At 39.7% G+C, this 12,367-nt stretch overlaps 1 protein-coding gene across 1 annotated transcript in view; it reads left to right on the top strand.

Annotated features, from left to right (window-relative positions):
* LOC311128458 (transportin-1-like) overlaps positions 1-6,499 on the top strand; it is a 51,078-nt gene extending 44,579 nt beyond the window's left edge. Inside the window, exons 21-25 of the mRNA XM_084160611.1 lie at positions 1,858-1,933; positions 4,716-4,815; positions 5,004-5,078; positions 5,225-5,364; positions 5,532-6,499. Of these exons, the coding sequence (XP_084016737.1) occupies positions 1,858-1,933; positions 4,716-4,815; positions 5,004-5,078; positions 5,225-5,332 (359 nt within the window). The 3' untranslated portion in view covers positions 5,333-5,364; positions 5,532-6,499. The remainder of the gene's footprint in view (positions 1-1,857; positions 1,934-4,715; positions 4,816-5,003; positions 5,079-5,224; positions 5,365-5,531) is intronic.
* Positions 6,500-12,367: the final 5,868 nt, after the last annotated feature.

Here is a 12,367-nt window from a genome sequence, read left to right as displayed (position 1 = left end):
TACTAGTAGATCATTTTTTTTATTGAATATTTGTTTGAGCATGGTGAAGTTATTAATTACACTTTGGATGGTGTATCAATAAACCAAGTCACTACAAAGATGAAGGCGTCCTTCCCAAATCAGTTGCCGGAGAGGAAGGAAGGCCAAAAGTGACTTTAAAACAGTTAGAGTTTAATGGCTGTGATAGGAGACTGGATCAACAACATTGTATTTATTCCACAATACCAGCCTAATTGACAGTGAAAATAATAAAAATATTCCAAAACATGCATCCTGTTTACAACAAGGCGCTAAAGTAATACTGCTAAAAATGTGGCAAAGCAATTAACTTTTTGTCCTGAATACAAAGTGCAAATCCAATACAACACATTACTTAATACCACTCTCCATATTTTCAAGCATAGTTGTTGCTGCATCATGTTATGGGTATGCTTGTAATCGTTAAGGACTGGGGAGTTTTTCAGAAAAAAAAAAATGGAATGGAGCTAAGCACAGGCAAAATCCTAGAGGAAAATCTGATTCAGTCTGCTTTCCACTAGACACTGGGAGAGAATTCACCTTTCAGCAGGACAAGAACCTAAAACACAAGGCCAGATCTACACTGGAGTTGCTTACCAAGAAGACTGAATGTCCCTGAGTGGCCGAGTTACAGTTTTGACTTAAATAATCTATGGCAAGACCTGCAAAAGTTTGTTTAGCAATGATCAACAACCAACTTGACAACATTTTAAAAAAAGGATAATGGGCAAATGTTGCACAATCCAGGTGTGGAAAGCTCTTAGAGACTTACCCAGAAAGACTCACAGCTGTAGTCGCTTCCAAAGGTGCTTCTACGAAGTATTGACTCAGGGGTGTGAATATTTATGGAAATGAGATATTTCTGTATTTCATTTTCAATACATTTGCAAACATTTCAAAAAACATGTTTTCACTTTGTCGTTATGAGGTATTGTGTGTAGATCGGTGAGATAAACAAACAATTTAATCCATTTTGAATTCAGGCTGTAACACAACGAAATGTGAAAAAGGTCAAGGGGTATGAATACTTTCTGAAGGCACTGTATAGCTATAACCCCTCCCCTCCATCCTCATTTGCAGCCAATCAGCCTATCCTGCACTGAACTTTATTTCTAATGAGCCTATCATCTGCTTTCTGCATGTCTCATTGGACTGTTCATAAATGCCTGTTTCTTAATGAGAATGTTGCATAGTTTTGTGTCTCTTAAACTTAGGTCCTCCTCCTCTCTGCCTCTTCATAAGAACCTGCTGTACTGGATACTAGTCTCCTCCCATGTAGTTGGTCATTTCTTTACAAACCAAAAAAATGAAAAGTTTTTCTGTTTCTTATGGAAAGATTAACCTTTTTGTGTGTTTAAGGGAGAAACCTCTGAAAGCTCAATTCCCAGCTGCCAACTTTGAGAAGAATAAGAACCTTGTAAACATTCCATACTGGCAGTTGGCTAACTAATGACTTCACATTTTACACTTTTTAAATTTAGATGAAGAACAGTCATTTAACATTTTGCAGGGAGGAGTTTGTCGTAAGAGAACAGAGGCCATTTCAACATTCATATTTCTGATGTCCGAGCAGGCATGTTGCTGTTTGATTGATATTGTGTTGTCAAAGTGTTCTCCCTTAAACGAGTTGTTTGTTTTTAGTGTCATACTATCCTACATTCCTCCCCAGTAGTTAACGGGGCAGTAATAATCAACACCTAGTGAATTCTTCTGTTTATTATCATACATGGATTCTGTTGATTTTATGTTTCTGAGTTTGTTTTTTCTTTATTTTTTCTCCTCATTGCTCATGTCTTGGTTGGCGTTTGGTGGTGTATAACCGTGATTGCGTTACCTTAGCAATAACAATTGGTCGTCTTGGTTACGTTTGTCCTCAAGAGGTGGCACCCATGCTACAGCAGTTTATAAGACCCTGGTGTGTATTATTCAATATTTTATTTAATTCATATTCCTCTTCTCTTTCCTCTCTTTCTCCATGTCTGTCTCTTCCTGTCCTGTCTCTCTCTTTCCTCCCCTGTCTCTGTCTTTCTCTCTTCCTCCCTCTTTCTTTCTGAAATAAGTATTTTCTGTTTCTCCTGAATCAGTCTGTAATCATTGCCAACCATGTGACTAATCCTGTCCTCTTTTAGGTCCTCTGTCTGTGATGTATTTTTCTTCAGTATTACCTTTATGTATTTTATACATTATTGGTTTATTTATTTTACAGTTTGTCATTGTTAATTGTCGCTAACTACTAATTAGTGCATGGGATTAGATTGTCACATGCCTGCTGGTTCAGAAAGAGAAAGGGAAAACAAAAGGCTTTCCTAAAATTCCCAAAGCATTCCCAGAGAACCCCCAACCCCCCCCCCCCCCCCCCCCCCCCCCCCCCCCTCGTCCACTAGTCCACTAGTCATCCAGCTGCATGTGCCTATCCCAGAATTCCTTAAAACTTCCTTTTAAGAACAAAGTTAGTCTTTTAAAAGGATTTGGCATTGATAAAGTGCTATATTAAAGGTTAACTGGAATGCCATATGGGCCAAAGTTAAGTTACTTTAAGAGTGGTAAAACAGTTTTAGTGACTTACGTGTAAGTGAATAGTTAAGTGCCTTAACACAAAGTTTCAGAAGGACAGGTTTGTTTGATGTGCATGCACCAGTCTGATACTGTTTTAGATTATCTGAGTGAAATCATTTTCTCCCCACAATAATGTTTTGTACCTTACGAAGTAGTCTTTAGTAAAAGTCGTTCAGATAAAATCAAATCTTCTAAAGGTCTAAAATAAATGGTTGTAGATTGAATTCACATGTATGAAGTAAAAATGGCAAGTTGTCTTTTAATATACTATAGGTTATATTAATTTTTTTTAGTTGCCATATGATCAACAAACCTCTTGAGGCAATAGATGTAGTATTTTTATATTTTGGAAGTTATTCTAATTAGCCACAGTGGAATTTATGATTTTGAATTGTGTTAGCAGGTAATAGTAATATGATACAGTGGGGGAAAAAAGTATTTAGTCAGCCACCAATTGTGCAAGTTCTCCCACTTAAAAAGATGAGAGGCCTGTAATTTTCATCATAGGTACACGTCAACTATGACAGACAAAATGAGGGGGAAAAAATCCAGAAAATCACATTATAGGATTTTTAATGAATTTATTTGCTAATTATGGTGGAAAAGAAGTATTTGGTCAATAACAAAAGTTTCTCAATACTTTGTTATATACCCTTTGTTGGCAATGACACAGGTCAAACGTTTTCTGTAAGTCTTCACAAGGTTTTCACACACTGTTGCTGGTATTTTGGCCCATTCCTCCATGCAGATCTCCTCTAGAGCAGTGATGTTTTGGGGCTGTCACTGGGCAACACTGACTTTCAACTCCCTCCAAAGATTTTCTATGGGGTTGAGATCTGGAGACTGGCTAGGCCACTCCAGGACTTTGAAATGCTTCTTACGAAGCCACTCCTTCGTTCCCCGGGCGGTGTGTTTGGGATCATTGTCATGCTGAAAGACCCAGCCACGTTTCATCTTCAATGCCCTTGCTGATGGAAGGAGGTTTTCACTCAAAATCTCACGATACATGGCCCCATTCATTCTTTCCTTTACACGGATCAGTCGTCCTGGTCCCTTTGCAGAAAAACAGCCCCAAAGCATGATGTTTCCACCCCCATGCGTCACAGTAGGTATGGTGTTCTTTGGATGCAACTCAGCATTCTTTGTCCTCCAAACACGACGAGTTGAGTTTTTACCAAAAAGTTCTATTTTGGTTTCATCTGACCATATGACATTCTCCCAATCCTCTTCTGGATCATCCAAATGCACTCTAGCAAACTTCAGACGGGCCTGGACATGTGCTGGCTTAAGCAGGGGGACACGTCTGGGCATTTGCAGGATTAGAGTCCCTGGCGGCGTACTGTGTTAATGATGGTAGGCTTTGTTACTTTGGTCCCAGCTCTCTGCAGGTCATTCACTAGGTCCCCCCGTGTGGTTCTGGGATTTTTGCTCACCGTTCTTGTGATCATTTTGACCCCACGGGGTGAGATCTTGCGTGGAGCCCCAGATCGAGGGAGATTATCAGTGGTCTTGTATGTCTTCCATTTCCTAATAATTGCTCCCACAGTTGATTTCTTCAAACCAAGCTGCTTACCTATTGCAGATTGTCTTCCCAGCCTGGTGCAGGTCTACAATGTTGTTTCTGGTGTCATTTGACAGCTCTTTGGTCTTGGCCATAGTGGAGTTTGGAGTGTGACTGTTTGAGGTTGTGGACAGGGGTCTTTTATACTGATAACAAGTTCAAACAGGTGCCATTAATACAGGTGAGTGGAGTACAGAGGAGCCTCTTAAAGAAGAAGTTACAGGTATGTGACTTGTTTGTAGGTGACCAAATACTTATTTTCCACCATAATTTGCAAATAAATTCATAAAAAATCCTACAATGTGATTTTCTGGAGAAAAAATGTCTCAATTTGTCTGTCATAGTTGACGTGATGAAAATTACAGGCCTCTCTCATCTTTTTAAGTGGGAGAACATGCACAATTGGTGGCTGACTAAATACTTTTTTCCCCCACTGTATACCTATGGAAGTTCAATTACATTATTGAATACGGTCAATGGTAACTTCAGAGTGCTGTAAGGGAATTGAATTGTAATGCTATGCAGTGCTTTAAGGCAGCCCCTCTGGCCTGGTGTAAAACGTGGCTGTTCCTGTTGGCAGGTGCACCTCTCTAAGGAACATAAGAGACAATGAGGAGAAAGACTCGGCTTTCCGAGGCATCTGCACTATGATCAGTGTCAACCCCGGAGGAGTGGTACAGGTGAGGCCCCAGGCAACGCTGTCCTCTAGAGGTTAACATAGGAACTGCACTTATCTTCTCATGGTCCCATCAGTTGAGGAATAAGAAAAGAACAGGAACTGCATTACTGGTTAAATGGTCCCATGAGTGAGTGATGTTAGCAGGGAAACTGTTGTCTCAAGCCAGACCTTTACTCTCATTTCCTCCAGGATTTTATATTTTTCTGTGATGCAGTGGCCTCATGGGTAAATCCAAAGGATGATCTGCGAGACATGTTCGGCAAGGTAAAAACTGAGCATAACTGTGTGCCATGTAGGGCCTAGAGTCTACAAGACTATCTGTGTGCGGGGAAGGAGCAAATATCCTGATCCACAATGTGTGCATGCGTAGCTTTGTGCGTACGTTCTAATAGTGTGTTTGATATTTTCAGATCCTCCATGGGTTCAAGAACCAGGTGGGCGAGGAGAACTGGAGGCGTTTCTCAGACCAGTTCCCACTGCCTCTGAAGGAACGGCTGGCAGCCTTCTACGGGGTGTAACGCTTTCCATAGGAACAGGCCTGTTCAAGGGGGTAAGTTGCACATTCATGGTCAAATCTAATTATAGAACAGAGATATTCTATCTAAAGCACTTTAGTGTCTCAGTTTTTCAGCCACCTTATTTGAGCATTATTAACTCAAGTTTATTCCTAATCTTGCTTACTTAATAACATTGGTCTCCCTCGCTCTGTCTTACCAGGTCATTCACTATGGGAGACGACAGACGGGGAACCTCTTATACCCAGGGAACATGTTACCGTTTTCTGGGGGTAGGGTCTGCCAGCTGGGGAGGGAGGGGGGTGCGGACCGGGACCCTCCTCAACCTTCTTGACGGGCGGGGTGGGAGGGAGGTGTTAGCCAGCAGAGGCAGTCAACGCCCCCCAAGCAACAGGCGAGGGGGACACAGGGGAACCGGTGGGCCAACTTAATCAAGGGAGGAAACATTTATTTAATCATTTCAACATCTCAATCAGAAAGGAAAAGACGACGTCAGCGTAGCCATTGTTGTCTCTTTTATTTTTTTTATTTTCATCCGAGCTCTCCAGTGACGCTGCTACTGAGTGGACATTTGAAACAAAACACAGGAAAAAAACCAATGCAAAACTTCATAAATGCTTCTGTCGTTTAGTTGTGGTAAAATCATGGGTTTATACTTACCGCGGGGGTAGTACAGATTGAGGATCAGCTTTCAGTTAAGAAGAGCTTTTAAATCTATACGTATCAACCGGAAAGTGCAACTCAGAGATAAGTGTAGGGGGAGTGAGGGAGTGTAGAACTAGATGGAATTATACCAACCATAGAATTTATGTGGGGGTGGTTATAAAATAAGAAAATTGCATGGAAATGACATTACAAGTCTGGAAGAAAACAACATAGCAGCTGTCCTCAACTGCCAGGACAGCTGCTAGCCAAGCAACCGCTACAGAGGGTAATAGAGTAAAGGAAATTCATATTTATAAGAAGAATCTAACCAGCAATTTCTTGGGGGGGACACTGCCTTCGCATATCTTTGAATAACAATAGCCTGTCTTTTCTTGTAGTCATCAATCAAAGTAATTGCGTTGAGTTAATGAAAGAAAAATTGGTAGTGGCATATTTTAAAGTAATAGAGTAATAAACAGTATTTTTATGGCAGGTCAGAAGCTGTGTTGAATAAACCATTCATTCAAACACGTCACAGACAGAGTGCATATGATTTGTATTTGTTGTGGTTGATAGTGACTTGTCTTAAAAATGGGGGAAAACAAAGTAGAACGCTTGCATCAAAGTGGGAAGAGGGTAGGGAGGGTGTACATCAGTAGAGTGATCTGTGTGTTGCATCATCGGATAGTTGTGGTATTTCTTGCATAGCCTTGTGATAAGGATTCTTAAACAACCATGTAGTTTGTCCTTTTACCATGTAGTTTGTCCACCCCTATGTTTACCAGAGGCTTTCCAGTCAGTGTCTAGCATGAACTGGGTTTACATACATACAATATATAAACATACAAGTCTGGAAACCATCTTGATATTCTCATCTAGTTGAATCCATATACTGTAGCAGGGTTTTGGTTCTGATTCTGAAAAGAGACCTTGAACACTGCTACATGTTAAAACTCTGAGGTAAACTCTCTCAGGCTGTCTCTGTTCTGTGCTGTGGAAGTGACGTGTTTTCTGTGTGCATGGATGTTTTACTAGCTGCCATAATATCAGCTTACCTGACCCCATATTGTTTCAAATCTCAAATTCTGTCTTTCTCACATTTGTGAAAACAGTACTTGGACTCGATTGTGAAACGTAAGACTATATTGTTTAACAGTGTCAGACGGAGGGAGGGAGGGAGGGGGTAGAGAAACGGCATACAGGGCTTTAGCTGAAAGTGTTCACCCTTTTTGTTCCTGAAGTATTATTATTAGGACTGTAACACAAGTCCTCCTGTCTTGATAGTGTGTCTGTCTGTGACCTTGGTTGGTTGTCAATCCAAAACTCAACAGCAAGCAATCGTTTCAAATACAGTGGGGGAAAAAAGTATTTAGTCAGCCACCAATTGTGCAAGTTCACCCACTTAAAAATATGAGAGAGGCCTGTAATTTTCATCATAGGTACACGTCAACTATGACAGACAAATTGAGAAAAAAAAATCCAGAAAATCACATTGTAGGATTTTTCATTAATTTATTAGCAAATTATGGTGGAAAATAAGTATTTGGTCACCTACAAACAAGCAAGATTTCTGGCTCTCACAGACCTGTAACTTCTTCTTTAAGAGGCTCCTCTGTCCTCCACTCGTTACCTGTATTAATGGCACCTGTTTGAACTTGTTATCAGTATAAAAGACCCCTGTCCACAACCTCAAACAGTCACACTCCAAACTCCACTATGGCCAAGACCAAAGAGCTGTCAAAGGACACCAGAAACAAAATTGTAGACCTGCACCAGGCTGGGAAGACTGAATCTGCAATAGGTAAGCAGCTTGGTTTGAAGAAATCAACTGTGGGAGCAATTATTAGGAAATGGAAGACATACAAGACCACTGATAATCTCCCTCGATCTGGGGCTCCACGCAAGATCTCACCCTGTGGGGTCAAAATGATCACAAGAACGGTGAGCAAAAATCCCAGAACCACACAGGGGGACCTAGTGAATGACCTGCAGAGAGCTGGGACCAAAGTAACAAAGCCTACCATCAGTAACACAGTACGCCGCCAGGGACTCAAATCCTGCAGTGCCAGACGTGTCCCCCTGCTTAAGCCAGTACATGTCCAGGCCTGTCTGAAGTTTGCTAGAGTGCATTTGGATGATCCAGAAGAGGATTGGGAGAATGTCAGATGAAACCAAAATATAACTTTTTGGTAAAAACTCAACTCGTCGTGTTTGGAGGACAAAGAATGCTGAGTTGCATCCAAAGAACACCATACCTACTGTGAAGCATGGGGGTGGAAACATCATGCTTTGGGGCTGTTTTTCTGCAAAGGGACCAGGACGACTGATCCGTGTAAAGGAAATAATGAATGGGGCCATGTATCGTGAGATTTTGAGTGAAAACCTCCTTCCATCAGCAAGGGCATTGAAGATGAAACGTGGCTGGGTCTTTCAGCATGACAATGATCCCAAACACACCGCCCGGGCAACGAAGGAGTGGCTTCGTAAGAAGCATTTCAAGGTCCTGGAGTGGCCTAGCCAGTCTCCAGATCTCAACCCCATAGAAAATCTTTGGAGGGAGTTGAAAGTCCGTGTTGCCCAGTGACAGCCCCAAAACATCACTGCTCTAGAGGAGATCTGCATGGAGGAATGGGCCAAAATACCAGCAACAGTGTGTGAAAACCTTGTGAAGACTTACAGAAAACGTTTGACCTGTGTCATTGCCAACAAAGGGTATATAACAAAGTATTGAGAAACTTTTGTTATTGACCAAATACTTATTTTCCACCATAATTTGCAAATAAATTCATTAAAAATCCTACAATGTGATTTTCTGGAGAAAAAAAATCTCAATTTGTCTGTCATAGTTGACGTGTACCTATGATGAAAATTACAGGCCTCATCTTTTTAAGTGGGAGAACTTGCACAATTGGTGGCTGACTAAATACTTTTTTTCCCCACTGTATATTTTTTTTTTATGTACTGTGTTTTTTTCGTTATCGTCTATAGTTTGCTTTTTGTGTGAAAAGCATGATCTTTGAGGGTGATTGTAATGACTGTTTTGAATGCAGGGTAATGGAATGCTTGATTCCTTGCATGTTGGTGGCCCTTTTACATCCCAAACTAGACAGGGGGAGGTGCATTTCAATTGAAATCAAACGTTAAGGAAATTCTTATTTCTTCACTACCGCATTTAGCTGACATACAATATCAGACTTTTATTTTGAAAGTTCAACTTTTCTCATACGTACATGCAGGAGCATTTTCCCCTTAACCTATAGCCCACATCCAAATATATTGTTTGTTTGTTTGTTAAATACTGTGAAGTTAGAACTTAAAGAAAAAAATACATTTTTTTGTTCCTTTTTGTTTTGGCTTGTTATTATTTTGACTCCGTAAAGTGCAAAAGTCTTGGTCGTTGATTGCCTGAATGTATCCCATGGTGGGGGGGAATACAGTTTTATGCCCAACCAATCAGATTCACTCTGCAGGTCAGAGTAATTGTTGCAGTATTTTGTCCCCCTCGCAGGGCATATTAGAAGCACTTGTTCAGACAGAAAACTAATAATTTAAACTGTAGTAGACTCACACAATCGCATACTGATATAGTATTTGTTTACAGGAGACTTATACCACTAAACACCTCAAATGTATTACTTCACTGAGTATTCAATATTGTGTAGTCCTTTTCTTTCAATTTATGTGTGGGTGTATTAGACTTGTTTTTAATGATACAATTCCCAATATCAGAAATTCTCTAAAAGATAATTGATGTAAACTAAGCCTGGAGATGAAATACTGCAGATGCGCATGTATTGCCACAAAACCTTTCCAAAACCATCAAACTTTAACTTAGATGAATAAGTCATTAAAATACAATATATTTTAGTCTCCTTGAATCTTTATTATACTGTGTGTTTATTATTGAAAAAAATGTGAATGTGTGTTTTGAACATTGCTAACCTGTACTTAATTAGACATTTGAACACTTGTAACAACATTATGGGGTATGTCACGTTAGCCTGGCTCCAAACTGAATTGATCCTTTGTTTTTTTCTTCACCAGGCTAATATCAAGTAGCACAAATAAGACATAATGGGATATATGGAGGCGCTTGTTTCTGTAGTTGTTGTTTTTGTGCCACGTCTGTTGTCCTGAAGTTGAAATTATTGTCTTTGTCACATTCCAGCAGTTTGGTATGTCAAAAATTGGAAGAAGCATGGCTTGATAGGTTCTGTCCTACTGCGATTTATCACACTGAATTAAAAATGAAAACAAAATATATAGGGCCCGTTTCCCAGACACATTTTAAACCTAGTGCTAAGCTTAATTTGTGTCCAGCAAACCGCCCCAAGAAAGTATGAAAAAAATACATAAAACAATCGCAGTTTGTGTGCTGTCTTAACGACATAGCCACTGCTATAATGTAGCTTCTCTACTTGAATATTTGTTTGTAGTAACCTCAGGAGGTCTGTGTTTACCGTTATTATTTTCCAAATGTATGCCTTTTTCCATCTCCCTTTACCGATAAGAGGTTAGTAAGCCTCTCCTGCTTTAACCCTAAACTACAGAGGATTTACCTGTCTATGGGTGTACAGTTCACTGTTTGATATGTGTACTAGCTCACCAATAAGGCACTGAGATGTACACACACCCAGGGTCAGTGTGAAATAATAATTGTAACTAGATATACACATGCATTCAAATTTAGCTACAATTTGGAGGAATAAGAATATAAAATTAGGAAGAGTTAACTTGCACATAATTAATGCAACTGTGGCAAAGTGATTGTGAGAAATGTCTAGATATTGTTAAAATGTAATATGTACATGATGCCTTGATAACTGGATGATTTTGCTGGGGATTCGTAATGGCTGGTAATTTTCAATAATGGAAAAAAAGAGACCTTGCACATTAAGCCAAAAGAAAATATGCTCATGGCTTCTTACAGCTATGTTTGCATGTTTGAAGTCTTTCATTTTGAAGAAGAGGGGGGGGGAAATATTTTGTCAATCATAGTCTCTTTATACAGCACCAACCAACTGCAGTAGAATGTCTACTTTTAAAGAGCGACTGCCCCTAAAAAGCAACTTCTCGTTTCAAAAACTGCCTATTTGGCATCTATCAGACCAAAACATTTATTCTAGTGTTCATTAAAATTGACTACAAAGTGTAAATAGGATAATTTTGGTCTAAAAGTCAGTCTCGTCCAAAACAGAGATTTGCGAGATGATATGGAAAAAAATGTGTCATGGATTGAAGGGTACCATAAGTTTTCAGTTGGGTTTGGTTTATTTCAATTCTGTCCACAGCAGGCAGCACCCAAGTAATCATCAATTCACAGCGCAGCTGCACTGACCCAATCGTAATGCCCTTGGTCAATTTGGTTTGACATTCGATATCCCTATGAGGCTAGTTAGGGTACATCAGTAAATTACACAATGTAAATCAGAAAATATTTAAAAGGTCAATAGCTCCACATTTCAATTACTTAACCTCAAACAACTATTCATTGTAGAAATTCATATACAAATATAGAAAGCATTTAATGAGACAACTAAAATATGTGGAACATTATAATATTTTCCCATTTACATTGTAATTTAAACCAACTTTGCCACGGTCACACACTAGCCTGCTGAAGCTAATTGGCGAAAGAAGTTGGCTAGTGCTAGCTAGCCTAGGCGACTTCAAGACACAAGACCTGGTTAGGCTGTTTCAAGGTATCTAGAAGGGTGAATGACTGTGTACTGTTTTGACAGAGTGAATGTACAAACGCTTGCCACGTGCGAACACACACGAGACACCCACATTAAACCACCCCCTCCAAGACAACTAGTTTGGCTTCAGTCATGGCCACTGCATTTCTTAATTACCAAACCGAAAAATTTGTCCAAATCAGGAATTTCAGCCCCCCTTTAAAGAACCCCTCTAACAATAGCCTGTGACTTTCATGTAGCCATGAGGAAAAAAATTAACTAGAATTTCTCCAAGTCTGCCTTCACCCTTTTCGCTGAATGATGTGAGAGAAACTTCTTCATTTTGAAATAGTGAATATGGTTTAAATTGTTTTTATAAACTGCTGAATTTTAAGGTAAAATAATAAGAATAAGTTTGGGGGCCACCAGATATTTTGCGAAGAATCTATTGTACTGTAGTGATTTTGTAATGATATTTGTATGAAGATGTGATGGATGTGAATGGTAATCACTGCTGTACATTGTTGAGAATAAATTGTTTACATAAATCTGGGACTGCTGTTTTCTGTTACTGTGTGTTACATTTTTAAATGCATTTTAAATGAAGTTTGATGTAATCTGTCTAATGGTTTTTAGCCTGGTAAATATCAGGTCGGATAGACGAGTCGATGACCCCCATTGACCCCATACTTTCATCCACCACTCACAACATATT

Source organism: Coregonus lavaretus, assembly GCF_964263955.1.
Source record: "Coregonus lavaretus genome assembly, chromosome: 4".
Taxonomy (NCBI): domain Eukaryota; kingdom Metazoa; phylum Chordata; class Actinopteri; order Salmoniformes; family Salmonidae; genus Coregonus; species Coregonus lavaretus.
This window is presented reverse-complemented; position numbering and strand designations above follow the sequence as displayed.